The sequence below is a fragment of the Simochromis diagramma genome, unplaced genomic scaffold (assembly GCF_900408965.1).
Source record: "Simochromis diagramma unplaced genomic scaffold, fSimDia1.1 OVJJ01000603.1, whole genome shotgun sequence".
In the NCBI taxonomy this organism is placed as follows: Eukaryota; Metazoa; Chordata; class Actinopteri; order Cichliformes; family Cichlidae; genus Simochromis; species Simochromis diagramma.
In genome coordinates this window covers 5,654,321-5,675,896 of record NW_024387414.1, presented here as the reverse complement: position 1 = coordinate 5,675,896, position 21,576 = coordinate 5,654,321, and the positions used below count along the sequence as shown (strand labels likewise).

At 39.3% G+C, this 21,576-nt stretch overlaps 3 protein-coding genes across 20 annotated transcripts in view; 1 reads left to right on the top strand and 2 right to left on the bottom strand.

The window, feature by feature from the left end:
• The window catches only part of abcc12 (ATP-binding cassette, sub-family C (CFTR/MRP), member 12), a 40,375-nt gene extending 40,100 nt beyond the window's left edge, over positions 1-275 (top strand). For all 17 annotated transcript variants that reach the window (XM_040011100.1, XM_040011103.1, XM_040011107.1 and 14 more), the window contains one exon: positions 15-275. In XM_040011100.1, coding sequence (XP_039867034.1) covers positions 15-107 — 93 coding nt within the window. In that variant the 3' untranslated portion in view covers positions 108-275. The remainder of the gene's footprint in view (positions 1-14) is intronic.
• A 1,672-nt stretch (positions 276-1,947) lies between these two features.
• On the bottom strand, positions 1,948-15,811 carry LOC120721261 (ATP-binding cassette sub-family C member 11-like). Its single transcript, XM_040011459.1, is given in 24 exon segments — positions 1,948-2,247; positions 2,317-2,481; positions 3,691-3,804; positions 3,967-4,045; positions 4,127-4,286; positions 5,588-5,777; positions 5,900-5,989; positions 6,070-6,259; positions 6,406-6,543; positions 6,630-6,856; positions 7,013-7,195; positions 7,741-7,892; positions 8,106-8,211; positions 8,376-8,510; positions 10,075-10,278; positions 10,471-10,543; positions 11,370-11,494; positions 11,619-11,690; positions 11,767-11,994; positions 12,969-13,007; positions 13,192-13,339; positions 13,688-13,834; positions 13,963-14,108; positions 15,427-15,811. Coding segments are annotated over 24 exon segments (3,252 nt in total). The 5' UTR covers positions 15,475-15,811; the 3' UTR covers positions 1,948-2,154.
• Positions 15,812-16,008: 197 nt separating this feature from the next.
• Positions 16,009-21,576, bottom strand: part of cep89 (centrosomal protein 89) — a 55,604-nt gene continuing 50,036 nt past the window's right edge. For both annotated transcript variants that reach the window (XM_040011115.1, XM_040011116.1), the window contains one exon: positions 16,009-16,773. In XM_040011115.1, coding sequence (XP_039867049.1) covers positions 16,587-16,773 — 187 coding nt within the window. In that variant the 3' untranslated portion in view covers positions 16,009-16,586. The remainder of the gene's footprint in view (positions 16,774-21,576) is intronic.

Genomic DNA, 21,576 nt, shown 5'->3' with positions numbered 1-21,576 from the left:
GTTCTGTTCGACAGGTGGCAGAATTAGACCATCCAGATGTGCTGAAGCAACGGCCAGACTCTCTGTTCTCATTACTCCTGACAGCTGCTAATACAGTAAACTCCTGAACAGAAGGACAACCAAAAAACTGCTGCATAGTCGTCACTGGGCATGTTCATAACAGTTATCCATATACACAGCCATATCGAAGTCTGTAATGTGATACTACAATCTTTTCTGGTGTGCTTGTATGAGATGTAACTGAGCAACAGAGATGGAAACTGATAACAGTGCAGGAAAAAGACAACATAACTATTTACAAAGTTCAAAAACTATGCATTTATCTCTCCTGTCTGCTGATACAAAAGAATGAGCACTGTACTTTACTTTACTGGGTTTCTCTTCATATTTCGAATGAGATGACTTCTTATGCACGTTATAGTTTAATTACGTTATGTATTTGCCAAGTCTTTCTTTGCTGCCATTAAATGTAATTTAAATCCTGTTTTTTATTTCATTGTTTTTTGTGAGACATTAAAAAAAAAAATGCATTGTAAATTTCAAAGTGTAGGTATATACAGATGACCCTGATAAGATCTGTGCTAATAAATTACTTAAATTTGTATGTTTCAGTATTAATTGGTATTTTTTTAAAAAAATTATATACAGTAAGATTACCTTTATTTATTTTAAACAGGTTGTGGGGCTACGAGGGCACCAGCAACCCTATGCTGGATATGCAGTTAACAAACGTATGGATGAATTGGGGTTACAAGTGTATCTATATGCTGCCACCTGCTGGCTGCATCCTGCTGCATGTCACCAAAGCTGCTGCCCAAAACTCAGCAAATTTAACTAAATAAATTGTAGTTTTGTTTCATGAGTGACAGTTGGTGACGTAGGACAGTTAAATAATAAAGCCAACAAATCTCTTATCAGCAGTGTATTTCCAAAGCAGCTGGAAAGAATATATTCTAGGAAGAAATCACGGCTTTCACTGGAGATTTTACAGCATTAACACCACCTGTAGGTGCTGTGAGGAGAGCTAGCATGCTTAACCTTTCAATGTAAATCTATGCCAAATGTCTTTATATTAAAAACAAAACAACAATTTCAGATGTTTTACTCCAACTAGTAAATCTAATGTTAGCGAAATTGTTCTTTTTTAACTTCTAAAGCTCGGGATTAAAAGGTGAGGTGGTGGAGGAGACAACACATATACAGGGCACATGACATAAAAGAAAAGCAAGCAATTTATCATTATTAGTGGTTTACAAAACAAATGAAAAACTCAAAGATGTCACAACAAATAAAAATCTGCTAGCGCTAGCATAAATAAAACTCAGTTATCGGCTGAGTGACAGGTCCCGACCTCTTAGTTCCACCCTTCCCACCTGCTCATCTTATTGGTTGAGTTCTGAGTCCTGTAGCCAATGGATGCACTCCAGGGCATATATAAGCTAACTTTGTAATTGGTTTTAAGAATGTTGGGTGCTTTTGTGTATGCTGCTCTTCTTAGTTTGATCCCTCCCCCCAATACAATGATTGTCATTCACGAATCCTCATATTTACTTAATAAATACTTTGTGTGTGTTTCAATAAGGAACCCAAATGACAGTTATTTACTTGCATTTCTGAACAGAAAAATAAAAATGTTTTAGTGGTCAAATTTTATGCTTGACTCATTTCAGACTTCTCAAACAAGTCCAGTCTGCCAGCCCACATTTTGGTAAACAAATCTTTTTAGCCACCACCGCGTCACTGAATGTTTACATTTGATTTAGTGCAGTTGTCCATTAACTGGTGGAATAAATTAAGATGCTATGCAATAACAGATGCATGCAAAAACAAGCAATAGGCTAAAAGCTAATAAGATGGGGATGTGTTTAACTCTTAAATTATGAATAATTTAACTCAACATTTTGTCAGCAACATTGGAATATAACTGCAGTAAGTTGGCAAAACATGGTTTTACAGTTTGTTACAATATTTTATTTACTGTAGATTTTTTTAAAACACAACACATTATAGATACACAATTATAGATTTAAACTTTAAAGACAAAGACAATAAAATAATTAACATTTTTAAATATACAGAATAGTCATTAAAATAGTAATCTAAATACATGTGCCTACTCCACAGATGTTCTTTGGTTTCAAGGTTTACTTTGTTTCACAAATTTACAGTGTTTGAAGCAGTCAGCAGTAATGAGAACATAGAGAATGGCTTTTGCTTCAGTGTATTTGGATCATCCAACTCTGCCACCTGTCATATGGAGCAATTAGTAAGCATAAGATGACACAACATTAATCTGTGCATATTTGGGGTTGTTACCTGTCCATTGTCCATGACCAGAATACGATCTGCTTGCATCACAGTGCTGAGCCGATGAGCTATTGTGAGCATAGTGCTATTACGTAAGGCTTCTTGGATGGTGTTCTGGATCAGAGCATCTGTCTCTGCATCTATGGAGGCAGTGGCTTCATCCAAAAGAATGATCTGCTCAACAAGAGGACAGACCATTAGTATAAGCAAAGAGGACAGCATGTCACAATACATAAAATGCCCATACTTTCTAAATACAAACGTGGCGATTAGCAATCTCATACAAATGTGAGACATTATAGAATAGTTTGAAGAACAGGTCCATAATAATCATAACCCTTAACCAATTTCGATTTGGCCTCTCATTCATTCACGGTCATGGGGCCCCATGAATTCGCGCCCTGGCTCAGACAGTCTCGGTCATCGTGTCCTTGGGCAAGACACTTCACCCGTTGCCTACTGGTGGTGGTCAGAGGGCCTGGTGGCGGCAGTGTCCGGCAGCCTCGCCTCTGTTAGTGCGCCCCAGGGCAGCTATGGCTACAGTGTAGCTTGCCATCACCAGTGTGTGAATGGGTGGATGACTGAATGTGGTGTAAAGCGCTTTGGGGTCCTTAGGGACTAAGTAAAGCGCTATACAAATACAGGCCATTTACCATTCTCATTCACCTCTGGGCCATTTTGAGCATGGCTGCTAATTTTGGATTTCTGAAAAGTCCCATTATGAATCGGAGAAGTCCGTAAAAATAATTTTCCTTTTTCTTAAGTTATTTTTTTGTATTTTTTTTTTTCCACAGGAAGTTGGCCACAGGGTGGCAGACCTCTCCAACAGATACCGAGTGAAGATTATGTTGCAGTGGCCATGTAAAGAGGAAAAAACAAAGAAAATACTGGTGACTGCCAGTGGTGCCACTCAGCCTCCTAGCAGACACACCTATGTACAAATTTCAAAATCTTACATCACCTTGTTCTTAAGTTTTTATATTTATTTTTAGAAATTTGAGATTCAACTCTGTCTGAGATTTTTAGTAAATATGTCTATGGTCTCAATTTGACGCTCCTACGTCACCTCAATCTCAAGTAGCATTCAAACTTAGGTGTACATGCTGTCCATCTGCCCTGCGGAGTGACAACAATACCCTACCAGGCTTTTAAGGCTTAGGAGTACTTCTGAAGAGGAATCTAAACATTGTACTGATGACCTCAAGGGGAAAAAATTAAAATCAGGACAGATTTGCGATGTTTAAGGACAGTGCAGAGCATATTGACAGAGAGTCACAGGAAATTGCTTTGACTGGCATCAGTGAATGCAGTATGTGACAGCATTGTCCCAGCCAGGGGACAAATCATCAAGCCCCCCCCCCCCCAAAAAAAGTGCACTCTGACCTTGGAGTTACGGAGTAAAGCTCTAGCCATACAGATCAGCTGTCTCTGGCCTACAGAGAAGTTTTCTCCATTCTCCATAACATGTGCTTCAAGCTTCCCCTCCAGCTTTGAGATCTGAGGAAACAAATCACATTACAGCTCCACTCCACTATCCTAATTCATCATGTATACAAACAAAGAGCAGAGAGGAAAAAAAAAAAAAAAAAGGGGGGGGGGGGGGGGGGCTGTATAGGAATTTAAAAATGTACCAACTTTCACGTTGCACTCAAAACATACCGAGTCCTTCATGTAGCTCTTCTCGAGCGCTGCCCAGATCTCCTCATCAGTATATATATTAAAGGGGTCCATGTTGTACCTGCAGGGATGGGGGTCATTAGCCAGTTACTGATCCACAGTGGTCAGACCAATGTGAGATTTATGGGTTGGCCAAGGTTACCTGACTGTACCAACAAATAGCACAGGGTCCTGAGGAATCACAGACAATTTGCTACACAGGTCTTGCAGGCCAATGGACATGATGTCCACCCCATCTATCAGTATGGTTCCTGCTGCAGGCTCCACAAGTCTAAATAGAGCTACTCCTAAAGACGATTTTCCTACAGATGCAAACCGCAGATTAGAGTAGCTGAATTAACCTAAAACTGTTAAAATTTACATTAAAATGTGCTACATAAAATATTATTTGAAATCAGGAATATGGGAGGATTTAGAGTCAATCACTAAACTTTCAGCACAACCAGGTGTAGGCAGGGGTGCCATCTACCGTAGAGGGTTGGGGTGGGGGAATAATAGCAACAATAACAATTAAAAAAAGAAAAAGCCCTCCTACCATTAACTAATCTTCTTTATTAACCAATCTTCATCTTAATTATAATCAGCTTATCTTTATTAACAAGTTATTTACCACAGGCCTTTAATGTGGCAGTAATTAAACCATTATTTAAAAGCCATCACTTGACCCAGCTATCTTAGAGACTGGCCTATAATTGGCTAACTTTATCTCAAAAATTCTTCAAAGTAAAACAGCAGTTTCAGTCAACTTTCAGAGCTCACAGTACAGAAATGGAACAAGTGAAGGTGGCAAATGGTTTTCTTCTGGCCTCTTACAGTCAACTCTTTGTTCTTGCCTTGTTAGACCTCAGCGTTTGATGCTGTTACAGTTCCACAGAGTTCTGTGTTGGGACCATTTCTGTTTACATTATATGAGTTTCCCTTAGGCAGTGTTATTATAAATAGCATACATTTTCATTGCCTGATGATACCCAGACTTATGAAGCCTGTTGTGTTGACACACACCAATTAATTAAACTACAGGAATCTCTTAAAGAAATTAAAACCTGGATCACCTCTAATTCCCTGCTTCTAAATTCAGAAAAAACTGAGGTTGTTGTGCACTGCCTTATCTTAGAAACACAGCCAGATACCCTGGATGGCATTACCTTGGCCTCCAGTAACATTGAGGATATTAAACAAACTATGTAGGACTGCCTTCCTATATTTGCACACTCTAAGACAGTGGTTCTTAACCTTGTTGGAGGTACCGAACCCCACCAGTTTCATATGCGTATTCACTGAACCCCTCTTTAGTGAAAAATAAAATAGGATTTTTTTCAAATTCAAGACATAGATATGTTTTTTACTGGTGCACAAAATGAGCCATGCATGTCATGGCGGAGGCTCTGCCGAACCCCTGAGACCGACTCACCGAACCCCTAGGGTTCGATCGAACCCAGGTTAAGAACCACTGCTCTAAGATTAAATTGCCTGTCTCAGAGTGATGTTGAAAAACTAGTTCATGTATTTATCATCATTTCTAGGGTGTATTGTTGTAAATCATCATCACCCAAAGACTAGATGAAATCAACAAGAGAAACAGCTACTGAACCCAGAGCCTTACCAGAGCCAGTCCTTCCCACGATCCCCAGCTTCTCTCCAGGTTGAATGTGGAAATCAATGCCGTTCAGGACAATTGGTGCATTCTCTCTGTACCTCATCTTATAGTCTACGAAGGTGATGCCCCCACTGCTAGGCCAGTCCTGTGGGATCTGAGTCTCCTTAACATGCCTGGGAGCCTCAGACTTACAATCCTGCAAACACAATTAAAAGTTTACAGGGATCAAGCAGATGGGTGTGTAGGATGTTTAATGAACTCTGGCCTTGGTCTCAGCAAAACAATGACAGGTGAATGATTTCAGGACATGAGTCTGACCGTGACAGATTCCTGGAGCCGTTTCGCTGAGTCGAATCTTGCTTCCACTTCTATCGAGAGTCTGGCTACATATTGAAGCATGCCTGTCAACTGAAAATAAGTTTAAAAATTATGTAAATCCATGTCTGAAAAGCAAAATGAGCATGGATTCATGTGCTGTCCAAATGTACCTGCAAGGAGTAGGATATCGCGAGGCCTTTCAAGGATGGACTGATTAAGTCATTACTGCTGAGCACTACAAAGAGAGCCACAAACAGCGTCGTAGTAGCAGCCATTAATTCCAGGCAGAAGGCGAATGCACGTGTGCCAGCATTAAACATGAAAAGGTATTTGGAGTTGATATCAGTCAAGATATTGAACCTGTAATATAAAACAGGAGTTTTTGAACATCCCACTGTCCACAGTCACCCCGCCCCAAAGAAACATACAATTTACAATGATGTGTTGTATCAAAAACATTGCAAAAGCAAGAGGTGATAGCCTAGTAACAAATTTCAGAAACGTACTGTTCTATAAGGCTGTCTCTTCTACTATAGGCATGGATGGTGCTGAGGCCATGCAAAGTTGAGGTGGTTAGAGAGAACCATGGAGAGCGACTGATGTTTTCTAGATTCTTCATATGACTTATACTCCTCTGGAATACACTGCAGAGAAGGCACAGATATATAGTACCTTAGAGGACCTGTTACTTTCAGTAACTGTTTTATAGATTTAACCAGCATAAACTCACAAGACAGTAAAGGCAAGAAAAGCTGCCATAATAACTCCAACTACAAGCATGGCGGGGAAAATAACTGAGATGACAACAACTGTGGATGCGACGAGTAGAGAACACTGTAAGAAAGAGTCCATGACAAGAGGAAGGACAGTTTCCACTTCGTCTTGATCTTTAGAGAAACGATTTAGAAGTCGGCCCGTTGGAGTTGTGTCAAAGAAACTCATTGGACTATGAATAATCTGCAATAGGAAAACAAACAGTTCATCTGTAGCTAGTAAACGTTCCCAGTTTTGGATTCAATACATTTGTGATAAGTAAACCCTTACCCATATTTAAAATGACCATGTGTAATGGTGACTAGCAGAGATTTCTATGGTGCTGAGAATTCACAGTACCTTTTTGAACAGCATGTCATGGAATTTGCAGGAGGCCTTCAAGGTGAAATAAGTGTAGATTATGGATTTCACAATGGAAAGTACAACAATGACAACCACTGTTGCAGCATAAATAACCTGGTAGAAGTGAAGGTGTGGGTTTTGAGAGATTTCTCCCTGGACTGCAGTTGTGTTACTGGATGACTTGTAAATAAAAACATAAATTAATAAAAAAAAAAAGAAAAGTTAGTGAAGTCAGACAAAGTCATTGTATACATAAACGAAATTTCACACAATTAAATAACATTTCCTAAAACTAGAAATAAGCAGAATTTGAGGAGTCAGAAACAGTTTTTCGCTTGCTACATCTGCCAAATGAAAGCTACTGATCAATATGTTATGTTGACTTGAATTTTAATATCTGACAGATTCTCTCGTTTGCTCTAAACAACCAAAGTCTGGAGTAGTTCCTGGTCTTACAAATCCATTCTTGTGAAGCGTTGTAGTGATTTATCTTCTTTGAGACTACAATTCTTGACTTTGCCAAGTTGTTAACAAGTGTCTTGGCAGTTGTGAGGGGATGTTTAGAACCCAGTATATATAGCCAAGCTTGTTTGACACCAGTAAAAAGGCTAATATCGAATCCTTTATTTTAAACTTAAAAATAAATTAAAAACTGACATGCAATAACTTTCTGTGCATTGATAAAACAAGTTATAAAAAAAAAAAAAAAACATTTAAAATGAAAATATGCAATTTAATTTCATACATAACCCCAACATTCCATGTGTGAATAACAGACCTCCAAGTGCCTGGGAGTATGTGCGGTATGTTCTCCAGGAGACGGCACCTTTTGTAGAGGACTCCTGACTCACTAGCTGATTACCAGCTGGGACAGCGGCTTTAAAAAAAACAAAAAAAAAAACACACCCCAAACAAACGTATCATTATAGAATGAAAAAGAAAAATACATTTTTATTAGCTGACATCTAATATCTGAATTAATTTTTTTTTTTTTTTTTTTTTTTTTTTTTTTTTTTTTTTTTTTTTAAACTTGCTCTTCAGGGAAAATATGTCAGTTTAAATCAAATGTTTTTCTTCCATGTTTTCACACCAGGATTCTCAGTGCCAGCGCTTGCACAATGTCTGAGGTCAATCTCTTCCAACTGGCCATCAATAAATGATGCTAGTGCCATGTCCCCAGCTTTCTTTTTCTTGGCCTGACAGAAGAAAAATAAAAATAAATATATATCAGGGACAGTCTTACAGCTCAGTCTGGATAAGCTTAAAACATTGACACTTATGGAACGCACACTTTGTTTTACAGTCAATTTTGTTTCAATAATAAGGACAGTAATAGAACCATGATACATGACACCCTTACTTTGGACTCTTCCATCTGGTAGGTACTGATGAGCTGAGTATAGCGTCCATCGGCTCTCATCAGATCCCTGTGGTTTCCAGACTCCCATACTGTTCCATTGTCCAGAACCAGGATCTCATCACAGAACTCCAAATACTAAAAGCCACAAGGAAGAACAAATTATCAAAACCAGCTCAACTCTGGTTAGAGCTCTAAACAGTTGTGTGCGTTACTGGCATGTGACAAATCCTTATTCTTTGGAAAAATTGCACCTTACAACTCATGAGCAAAATATGTAGGTCTTCCATACGTACTCAGGTATGTTTCTTTAAACCAGAGCTTCCCAAAGTGTGGGGCCCGCCCAGTATGAAAAGGGAAAAAAAAAAAAAAAAAGAAGAAAAGAACGTTTGGACACTGCTAGCATAATGGACAGGTTTTTTGACGGGGCTCTCACACAAACGCAAAGCAGGAGATGAAGCATTGCTGAATATGTTTCCAAACCAACTTCATTCTAAGCCAAAGACTAGAAAATATGGTGAAGCATATCTGCCATTTGGTTTCACCTGCACAAGTGCAGAGGTAGCGCTCCCCTGCAGAATTGGTTTTCCCTGCGTCGGGAGGACGCGCTGGGCTCTCCAAATCACAGACAAACAGTATCCCACATTCTTGATTTTTAGTTCACAAACACTTGCTGTAATGACTAACTACTCCTGACATTTTGGAGATGTTAGCTCTTTATACAGTAAAGTTACAGCGGGATACAAATAATATCAGGTCGTAACCTGCAGATAGTCAGACAAAATACTCTTAAGAGTATTTTGTCTGACTATCTTCCATTCTGCAATTCATCACATGTAAACAATAACGTGGCGCACAGCGTGACGTGAAAAAAGGCACACACCTTTGACGTTGTGTGACAAACTCCGTATTCCTCGTTCACATGTAAACGCAAAAAAGGAGTTTTAAAAAAGAAAAAAAAACGGAAAAAAAAAAAAAAACACCCTCAGTTTTCGGTGATTCGAAACCCCGTTTACGTGTGGACAAAAGGCCCAAACGTCCAGAAACAGCTGTGTTTTCAAAAATACCCATGTAGGTGTGGACGTAGCGTACAAGAGTTAGTAGTTTATTTCATTGCTACCTGTAATTTATTGCAGATTACTTGTATTTGCTTAATCGTTTACTAAATGTTTGAGGTGTGAAATAAACCGCAATGAGTTTGGAAACAAAATATGGGTGTGTGTGGTTGGAGGATGTTTTTGTGCGGGGGGGAGCAACAGTTTTCTTGTAAAACAAAGGGGGGCCCAGTAAAAAAAAGTTTGGGAACCACCGCTTTAAACGATAGCCTGTTTTCCCATTAGTACCTACTCTGATCGACTTGCACAGTTTTCAGTTAGGCCACAGTACCTGCTTGCCTGGGGTTAATCCGAGCAGGTACTAAAATGTGACGTTGTAACACTGCACGGGACCGATTGGCTGGCAGCAGCAGGTATATTTCTTGCCTCGACATCCATCTTTTTTGTAGCATTCATGTTGTATATTAATTACGTCACCGGACACTTAGACGCTTTGGTATGACGACAACCACGCATGTAGTACCAGATTACAATGGAAAACCAGTCGATCCGAGGCGAGTCAATCAGAGTAGGTACTAATGGAAAAGGTGCTTTTGAGCCCAGACAGCCCAGTCTCCACTACATAATAATTGAATACGTTTTCCTACCTGGAGCTCATGTGTAACCAGTATGATGGATTTTCCTCTCAGCTCTTTCTTTATACATTCTTCAAAAATGTGTTTCCCCACATAAGCATCAACAGCAGATAGTGGGTCATCAAGGAGGAAAATGTCCCTGTTGGAATAGACCGCTCTTGCCAGGCTGATTCTCTGCTTCTGTCCCCCTGATAGATTTAGACCCCGCTCTCCAATCTGCCCACAAAAAGGATATTTATAATATTGTGAACTTTTGATTAATACCAAATTACAATTTAATCCTTCCACTTTATTGTAGCATCAATTTGCAAGCTTGAGTTACATCTTAAGTGAGTGGGGTAAATAAATACACTTAAAAACCCCTGTGTCGGTGTGTGACACTCCCCTGTTGGTCTGGAAAGCACTCACTTCAGCTTGGTCACCATATTGCAGGATGCTTAGGTTAGCTCTGAGGCTACAGACATCCACAACTCTGTCATATCTGTTGGGGAGCAGTACAAGGCAACAAACTGGTTAATACTATAGCGAAGTATATTTTAATAGGATGGGAGCTAGTCATTTATAACTTGTGGGTGACTGCGGCTCAGTTAGCAGAACAAGAGGTCACTGAATTTAACCCGAGTTCCTCGACATACTGAACCCCCAGTTGCCCTTGATGCATCCATCAAAGGGTGAGTGTCTATGAATGTTATAAATGAAGAATGTTAAACACTGTATAAATGTGTATGTGATTGGATGTGTGCAAGAACAAAATGCTTTGTGTGCTCACCTGAATAGAAAGGTGTTACAGAAGTTCCAGTCCAATTTACCAATTGCTGACAGTAAAGCATGACCAAAATCATTTAACAAGAAAAATGATTTCATGCAAAATGTTGCATTAAATGTATCAATTCAGTTATGCTATTTTGACATATTTTAAAGGACTGCTATTAATTTATTCCTAAACCGTTTTCCCCTCAGCAGCAGTTTATGGAAATCTGATTTTGAAACAAAGTGAATTGATAAAGTTTACAGCAAACACTGGTTCCTAGCCAAGCTGTTTACCATCTCTGGCAGTAGAGGTGATGCTGTCAGAAAACCAAGAGGACCTCATTTTGGTTGACTATGAACCTTCCACCAACATTTCAGAATGTCAAAATAAAAACCGTTAGAAGTTCCATGGAAGGTATCCAACTTGATTTTTTGTGCCTCCCAGGGCAGATTGGGGACATGCAGTTCGAAAGGGCCACGATTAACTATCCAGACAAAGTGGTGGTTGACAAGGAGGAGATGGCGGCCATAAATGCAAGAAGATGGATTTAACTTACCTGGCCTGATCAAAAGGTTCCCCCATAAGAATATTTTCTCAAACAGTTCCATGAAAAATCCAGGCCTGCTGGCAAACGTACGCAAATGTCCCATCAGCTGTGATGGAGCCCTGAAGAAGGTGCATCTAAAAGGAAAGTGAGCAGGCCAAAAAACTAATGTCACTGTAATGTAAAGTTAGAAATAGTAAAAACATAATGTGAATAAATGCAGACAGATACAAAACAATAGAGCATACAAAAGAAACAAACCTGCTCCAAAATGCTGCAAATCAGTGACGTCTTTCCGCTACCCACATTCCCACAAACACCAAGCAGTTTTCCCTTCAGGAAATATCACAGAGATAATCATTTCATATCCAGCAGAGTCTTGATAACTTCAGTTATTATTTGATCACACCTTGGGTAGTGTAAAAGAGATGTTTCTGAGGGTTGGTAAGGTCTCAACATTTTCATTCGGAGAAGTCACGTCCATATTGTGTTCCGTCGCCTCATTAGCTGCTCTGGGCGGTGACTCTGACTGGCTGCGTTTGGTCCATGAAAGTGTAGCATTTCTCATCACTACAGCAGAATTACTGCCTGCTATCTGCGTCAGGTAAGGCTCAGGATTCTGGATGAGTAAGATTTTCTGAAACAGTCACAGTGCATTTACAACATCATTCAGGTTTTTACCAATTTTGCTTTTCAGATTTCTAAGATCCATGGCAGTAACAACTTTAACAAAACTAAAAAAAGATTATGAATTAAAATACTGTATTGCAAGTCCTAAAAGCATCATGATTAATACAAATCCAGCTTGTGATTAGCAGCATGGCCTTTTTCACTGGTTTGTAGAGGACAAGATTTGGAGAGGTGCACATGAGTGTGTGGTGAGTGTGAGACTACTCCTTTACATTTTGTCTGGCATCAATGCAAAAGGAATAATGAAATTCAAAAGGACACATAATAACTATGACTCTACCTAAAGTCTGTGGCACAGGTATGGTAGGGAAACAAGTCAAAGTGTGGCCACAGGGTAGGTCTGCAGGGCAAACTTAGCTAGGTCAGCAGTTATCTTATCCTATAGACAGGCATTCTACTCTATTTTACAATGGTAAGCAACATTTTGATGTTTAGTGGTATTGTACCATCCCCTGATCTGACTGGATGAGCTCCATCAGGTCATCTTGACTGTGTCTACATGTCTAAATGAGTTGCTGCCTTGCAAAACCAATTATTTTCCATAGAAATACTTCACAAGTAAGCAATGCTTAAATTGTACTTATATTACAATAGTGATAAAAGTGTGTCTGAAGGTTCTCAGTCATCGTAGTCTAAGGAGCTTGGAAAGAAAAGTGTCTGGACTTCTTTAAGTTGCTTGAACACGTTTCACCTCTCATCCGAGAAGCTTCTGGGCCAGGATGTAAAGGACAAAGGTCACTCTTTCAAGGATGCCAATGTTCACATTTTGGAAATGGAAGACAGATGGTTTGAAAGAGGAGTGAAAGAAGCCATCTATGTCCACTGTGCCCACTCACACCCTGGGCTAGTTGACCTCAGGAAATCACATGATAGGGTGGGGCTAGGTTTCACAATGAGCTCACTCGAAACCTTGGCTGATTGTGACCCACACCCGCTTTCACACCTTGGTTCGACGACCGCCTGAAGGGACAGACAAAATGCTTGATACACTTCAGAGAGTAGAAATTCTAAAAAAGCAATTAGAAACTGTTTACAGAGTATGAACCACTATTTCTTGAAGTCAAATTTGATTTATAATAAATAAAACATTTAGGCAAACATCAGAACGTCACAAAGTCTGAAAATACAGATGACGACAACTCACCGGCCCCAAAAAGGCCGCCACCATGGCAAGAATGGAAACGAGGGCGGACAGAATCAGTCTAGTTCTTTGAAAACGAAGAGTTACCCGAATCAGTGAGGCATTCTCCAAGCCTCTCCTTGCCACTTCTTCATTCCATAGCCTCTGGAGCCTGCAAAACACTCACAATCAAATCATGTACACTAAAAATTGTCTAGCATTTAATTTTGACAAGTCAGCCTCATTCCTTTGACTTATCTTCAAGGTGCAAATTTCAGCAGCTACATTAATGGTGCGTCATGTCCCAAGCAGACCTACTTTGGGTTTCTGTCTATTCCTCTTAATATTTCTAATAAAGCCCTTTCTTTGTTCCTCGTTGTGCATCATCTCTTTCGTCTGAGGTTTCTTTCCCACATGCTTGTTTACCCCCTTTGTAAACAAAATGCATCATCCATTGAAATGTTAGATTCTGCGAATGCCTTAAACAACAACCGAAAAATGTGAATCTGCAAAGAGAGACCTTTTTGCGCTAATGTCTGCTACATCAAAAGGAGACAGGTGTAGGTCGGATGTATCCAGCCCATTCTTGAACATGGCCGACATTTTGGGGATCATCCACAGAAAGACTGAAGATGATATTAAACCTGCATTATCTACAGCGTGGGACCTGGACAAGACAAAAAAAGCAAAAGCAAATGAGTACTGTACAAGGAAGACATTCTATATCAAAGAAAGTAACTTTTATTTGGCAGACAGGTTACATTTAGCAATTTCTCTTTCATCAATGAAACTGACTCTGGTGAGGAACAGCAGAAGGGTGTAAGGGTCTCCAAGCTCCGTCGGTATTTTCCAAATGGGCAAGGATGGGGTATTTCCCTGTTGTCATTATCTGTATCTTCTGAGGCAAGAGACACAGGTCCCAATTGGATCTCATCTTCTCCCTAAAGAGGCAGAAAAACAAAGACAGACGGAAAGGTGTATAAGCTCAGTCCAAGTAACAAATCTGGAAACAAACAAAATGAAAAAAAAAAAGACATCTAAACTAACTAACAATTAATTGTACTTCCTAATTACAATTTTAGTAGATATGGAAACATGATCAGAAAACATAAAACTAACTACCTCGTCATGTCCTAAACAACCAAAATTAATCAAACTGACACAAGTGAAATTATTTAAACATTTTCCAAGCAGAGAAAAAAGTGAATACCTATTTTTATTTATACTACATGCAAATCAAACAGCTCTTCATCGTGTTATTACGCCATGCTCTCCTTTTCTTTGATTTAATTTTTGTCCCTTTATTTATTTATTCATTTCTTTATTTATTTAAATGCAAGCAGCCCTTCCCCGGCGACGTAAGCAAAACCCAGAGAACTGGGCTGCTCAGGTCGATGACACGTATCCCATACGGGAGCAGCCACTTACTGACTAACACTGCAAAACAAAATTGTTAAAGTATTAATTTTAATTTCAATTCAGGTTAGATTTTTTTTGTGTGCAACGCAGATTTTCTGTGCGCAGAGACCGTGCCAGCAGTGCGCAATTGCGCAGCTTAGAGGGAACATTGCTGGTGTTTAGTTTTTGGTTTGTGTGAGTATGGCCCCATCTACATCGCTCAGCTCGGTGTTGTGCCAAAACACCGGGCCTGTTCTAAAAACAAAGCTCAGCGCTCCCAAAGAGTCTTGTCATTACGCGGCTTCACTAAAACCACCAACTTTCAGGAAGCTGGTTCACGACTCAGCAAATCAACGCAGGTTTTCCCAATTTAGCCACGAGCACGTTCACACAAAGGGGGGGGTCGCTGCTGGCAGGATATAACCAATCACGAACAGGGACAGGATCAGAGAACTTTCAGAAAATTAGAATTGCAGGCCCGCAGATTAAAAGCACTAGTTGCTGCAAAAAAATAAAAATAAAAAATATTTCGACATAGTCACATAAGAAATAAATCGGAGTACACCCCGATCATGCACATTCCCAGCGATTTTAAATACCATTAAGGAGCTTCTCGAAGCCGCTGTCCTGGCAATAAAGCACTAGTAAGTGTAATTACAGGAACAACTCCATTATTTATATTTATTCTTGCAATTTTTCCTTATGCAATGGATGTTTAGTTTCAATATTCCAACAAAGAAATTCTTCAAACTGCGGCCTTTCTGTTGTAAACAACAGGTTGTCTACAAGACTTCAGTGCGCTTTTAGGGTCATGCTTGTGCAAAAATCAAAGGGATAACACGGTCTCTCAAGACCTCTTACCCCCCACACAACCAAGTCCGCAGGATGCTCCACACGTGCCGACGCCATCTTCCGTGAGAGGTGATTGGTCTGTAGGCGGCGCTTTTATACTAATCGATCGATCTGCAGAGGAGGTTTGGTAATAAGGCTACCTTATCTGTGAGCTACATGGTCTAGCTATGTAGTCTTTTGCAACAGACAAGTGACTTTGGGAGGGATGTATCATCAGCTTGTTATATTTGCCAGTTTTGTTGATATTAGGCAGGAGAATAGTCAGATTTTTAAAACATAGTAACTAGTAAGGAAAAAGGATTATTCTAAGTTTGGATTGACTGATCAGGATAGAATAATCCCTGAGGACTGCTCATGGATGGATGCCATCAAATGAAACATAGATGTGAGACGACAAGTGCGGCTTACCATGACTCAAGTCCAGCCATAAAGAAAAGAAATAACTTCTTTATTATTAACATGGTATCTGAAGGGTCAGTACATTGCTGTTTGTGTAATGAAAATACAACTGCAAGTCCAAAAAAAGGTCTGTAAAAAGTCTGTAAATAACCGCGTATATATGCACAATTCTACATGAAAAAAAATTTGTGCCCTTTTGTCGTTTTAATTTTGTGGGATTCAAACAGTGTCAGGAAAGCATTTCTCATTCATTGTATAAAATGTAGACCCGCAAATACATGACAGTAAAAAATGCTGTTACTACATTTGTCCAGCAGATGGCAACCTTCGCTTAGCAACAAAAAAAGTAATAACCACAGAGTGCCACTTGCAACTCTTCACTATCCTGTATGGCACTATACTTTGCATGTTTTATAAAACCCTGAGAATAATAATTTAAAAAATACAAATATATGCTAAAATATACAAAAGTCATTCACTTCTAGAAATAAAAGTTATCCAAGATGCTTTTCTTTCCATCACTAGTGCCCAAGCCAAGTCTTCCTCACCAGCTTGACTGTGTTAAGTGAATACTGTTTCTGTCCATGTATTGCAAATATTTCCATCCACCAGACAGATTTCAGGTATCACTCAGATAGAACAACAAACTGACACAAAGGCAAGCTGCTGGATGTCTGCAGGCTGACATGATGACTATAACAAGTTGGCAGTTATCTGAGCAGTCTATTTTGAGCAGACAGGCACACCTGCAGGTTATTGCTCTAGGTATTTCAGCAATAGAAATCCAGCCCATGCTTGTGCTGCTGCTGCTGGGAGGATGTAGTGATCTCATCTGGAGCATGAGCAGGCCAACTGTGGAGGTCCCCAGTGAGTTTGGAATCCAAAAGAGTCTCCCTCATCTGTTGGTTCTCCCTTGTTGCTGCCTCCCACACCACCTCCAGCTCTTCCTCTATCTCCCTGCAGGTGCGAAGAGAGGAGACAAGAAAATGAGTCAGACGATCCATTTGTCCATCATTCTACATATTTGATAAGTTACAGTATTGTGAAATAGCAATAAAGTTACACAATACCAACTGGACCTGTGTAAACTGAATTTACACCCCTTGGCAGCTAAAGTGGGCACACAGGTCTGATCACTCCCACCCCTGCTCAATCAAATCATCACCATTTTTAGAAACATGGATTTGGTTTACATTTGTCAGGAGCAGGAGGAATTTGAATTTTGTCAGAACACACCTAGATGATCTTCAGATTTTCATAGTTGAACTGTCTGGATGACAATGGTCAGGATTTTCTATGAGTCGTGTTGTGGCGAGTGCCGTACTTTATGCTGTTTCATGCTGGGGCAGCAGGTTGAGGATGGCAGATGCCAACAGACTCAATAAACCGATCAGTTACTGGCCAGTAACACTGTGGGGGTGGAGCTGGCGTCAGAGAAGCGGATGTTGTCCTTGATAAGGACAATGCTGGACAATACCTCCAACCCACTCCATGACGTACTGGCCAGTCACAGGAGCACAGTCAGTGAGAGACTGAGATTAGTCAAATGCACCACTGAATGACACAGGAAATCATTCCTGCCTGAGGTCATCTCTCTGTACAGTTCCTCTATCTAAAGCCCAAGTACACACTGCAATCGTTGCACACCATTAATATCGCATCCTCTACAGCGATAATAAAAAGTCAAAATGATAAGAGGGGCACCTCAGTGTCAACTGTATACATTTAATTTTAGTATAATAGCATATAATAGTATAGTAGTGTAATATACTGGGAGATTTGTAATTAGAGCTTTTTTGCTATATTTTGTATTATTTTATTTAACTTAGTTAGGTACTGTTCTTAGTGTCATGGAGCGACTGTGACAACATAATGTCCTCCGGGATTAATAAAATATTCTGATTTTGAATGTTGGGCTGCTTTGCTCCTTTTGCTATGACTTTCCGTAACTTTAAGTAACTTGAAATCTGCTCTCTGAAGATCCTAGAGATAATCCCATGTCATGAGTGCAAACGGTGCAGCATGACAAAAATGTGTTTTAAATTTTTTTTTTTAAAAGAGGTTAAAGAATTTCTACGCCTAAAGTCCTCAGCTATGGAATTCAGTAGTCTTGACTACAAAGGCTCAGCTTTAGTGACTAAAAACCCCAGAAACAAAGCCATGCCAAAAGACCTCAAGCAGCAATAATGTCATATGGAGTCAGCATCTTATTGATCTAGGCAGGCACCAGAGTGTGTAGGGCTTTAGAAACCAGCAATAAAATCTTAAAATCAATTCTAAAACTAACAGTTAATCATAATAATAATAACTTTATTTATTACAAAGCACTGTACAGCTATTTGAAACTAAAAAGATAAATAAATAAAAGTGATACAAGTAAAAACACAATACACGTTAAAAACAGTAAGAATTTAAAAACTAGAAGGCATAGAGTTAAGACATGTAAGATAGGGTGAACAAATGTGTCTTCAACTTAGTTTAAAAAACCTCCACAGAGCATGCCTGCCTAATATCTTGAGGGAGGCTTTTCCACAGAAACGTGGCACGAAAAGAAAAAGCACGCTCTCCAATTGTCTTTTTTCTGTCTCTAGGAACCTTTAGAAGGCCAGAGTGCTGAGATCGTAGAGCACGGGATGGAACGCAAAGGTGTAAAAGGTCGGAGAGGTATGAAGGTGCCAATCCATTTGAAGCCTTGTAGGTGAGCAGCAGGACCTTAAAATCTGCTCGAACCTGACAAGGTAGCCAATGAAGAGATCTCAGTACAGGGGTAATGTATTTCCCGGTTCTTGTTATAATGCGAGCAGCTGCATTTTGCACCATCTGTAGGCCTCTAAAACTTTTCTTTGGTAGCCCAGAAAGAAGAGCATTCATGGACAAGAACCTCTGCAGTGTCGCTTGACAAAACCTGTCTGATTTTGGCTATGTTCCTCAAATCATAAAAGGCGGTCTTTGTTATCTCTTTTACATGAGACTCAAAGGAGAGCACCATGTCGAACCACACGCCCAAGTTTTTTACCTTGTCCCTGCAATTTATGACATTGTCTCAATTTTCAAGATGAAATTTTGCAACAAGTGCTGAAATTTTTGTGGTCATTGAAGGCCATCGATGGTCACTCTTTTTTCTTTGTGTTAAAACTCTGGTAGCGACATTTTGAATGACATGCATTCTGTGTATGCTGAAGCCTGAATAAAGTCCACTATGGTAATCAAGTCTGAAACAAATAAGAGGATGGATGACCTATTCTAAATCGGACTGTGACAGTAATGGCTGAATTTTTTACATGTGTCTAAGAAGAATTAAACAGAATTGCATGATATTAGACGTCTGTATATTAAACAAGAGCTCAGAGTCTTTTCGGTTTTGAGCCTCTTTGCAAACACAAAGCTCAGACTAGAAGAGAGTTCAATACTATTTCCATTGGAGGAAGGTGTAATTATGATTATTTCAGTTCTGGAGTCATTCAGCTTAAAAAAACAACAACCAGATTCAGAAAGAACTTTGAATCTCTGTGAGATCAGCACGAAATAAAGTCAAAAAGCATAAAAAACAGAAAGAATGTCAAATACTTTTTCAGTTTTGCAGCATCAGTTTTCAATAAAATAATGGCTAATCAAGTGAAGTGGAGTTGGCATTAAAGCAAGAAACTGAAGAATGAAGGAAAATGTTTAAATACAGTGAATAATGGCACGTTTGTATATAATAATAAGTGAGGAAGGGGCTTTTCTTTTCGAAAACACTATCCAAAACAGACTGTAGGTTTCTACCGTAAACCTGTCATCACCATCGCAGATAATGGGGATGCAATGGCTGCGGCAACAGTCCTCTGCTGTCCTTACATCACTCTGGGTTGCTGGGAAGTGCATGCTTCATCTTCTTTCTCAATTATATCTAAAGTAGCGCCAGAGGCATTGTATATTATGATTGAAAAAGAGAAGCACACATAGCACCCCATCCGAATGTAATAGAACAGAAATGTAGTTGTTGGTTTGGGTGAATTTCACAGTGCAGGCACTCCAAAATGAAGAGTATACTGTGCAAATAGGAGTATGCATTAAGATAGATTGAGAATGTGTGGAAAATCAGTGCTTTGTAATAGAAAGGTTAGCTAAAAAGGTATTGTTATAAATAAACATAAAGCAATACAAACTGCAGCTACTGAAAAGCTCATTAAGTTAAATGGACACCTCTCCATATTAGATAGAAAATGAAACATTACGATCTCTATAAACACAAGATTCACTGTGGGGCTGTTAGTCAAGAACTAATTGAAAAAATCCATCAGTCGTGTGTTTATGCATGTGTGTGTGAATGTATAAGCCTGAAGGTTAATGCCAGCAGTCATATCAGCAAGGGTTTAACATTCAGCTGATCACAACATTAACTGCTTACAATCCAAACAAACATGGGTATAATCTGAGAACTAAATGTCTTCCTGATCCATTAATGACAGCAACTGCAATCGATTGTACTGACAGTTTAAATAAGACTTTGATCCTTTTTAAAAAAAATATATTCTACACACGAATGCCCAATTATTTATTCATGTGAGTCTAGCCTGCCATCTGATGTGCATCCTTAATGTCAGCAACAAGCCAGCAGTCAAATTAGAAATGTTACACAAACAACAGGTGATGTATTTGGTATATTGAGAGTGATCCTGGATCTTTTCTAATGGAAAGAACTTATAGCAGGAAAAGAAAACCAGAGTTAAAAGATAACAAGATGTGAGTCAAATTTTCTGAACATGTAACAGATATTTTTTTTAAAACCCATAAAAACAAAAAAAATATTAGTTGCTGACCAGATGCATTTTTCTGTTGCTATTCAAATATACATTAACTAGAGCAAACGCTTTTTAAAGGCTCAATACTGCAGTGACTGAGCATCAGGCTTTACAGCACTATAACTCTCCTCCTTCTGTGATTCAGTAGCAAAAGTTTATAACCAGATTGACCTATGATGTGTTTAATAAACAGCCTCTGGTTGAACAGTCAGTTAATTAGACTGTGCTGATAATCAGGGGCTTTCGACAAACAAGCACGAGTGTTATAAACTTCATCACTTTCTGTGGCATCTGGCCGGACTTGGATTAGACATCACAAATCTCACAAGCACACAGAGAGCTACCTTCCTCAATTAGAGATTATAAATAAAATATAAAGCTTTTAAAATCAGTCTCCCTGAAGGCTTTAAATCGCATTGACCACAACACTTACCTCCATGTCAGTAGGGATTTTTTTTTTTTTTTTTAGTTGGAGCAGACGAGCACTTCCTCATGAAATTAACTCACCAGGCACAATGCAGGAAAAAGTGGAGTGTTTCTAAATAAAGCAGCAATCACTCTGCTCGGCCAGGGTGTTATATTGCATTTAGATGATATGGGAATGACTGTCAGAGGGAGATGATTGTTGACGGCTCAGATGTGGCAACATTCACGCATTCAACACCGAAACAAAACCATAAAATTTGACTTTTCTGAAGTATTTTTCCAACTTTTAAACACTCAAAGTGAAGATGACTTGTTTGCCTCCTTAGCTCAGTGTGAGATGTGGTGACATTTGAGTTTGGTCACAGCACGGGTACAAAATGAGCAGTGCCAGTCCAAAAATGTAGATGTGGTCTGCCTGTAGTGAGGAAAAAAAAACATCTGAGTTCATTTCCCACTAACTGAGTTTGTTTTCTGTGCCCAGGGAAGTTACTCACTTCAGCCTTTAATATGTAGCTGTCAGGCTTCTTAGAAGACCCTACTCTAAACTGTT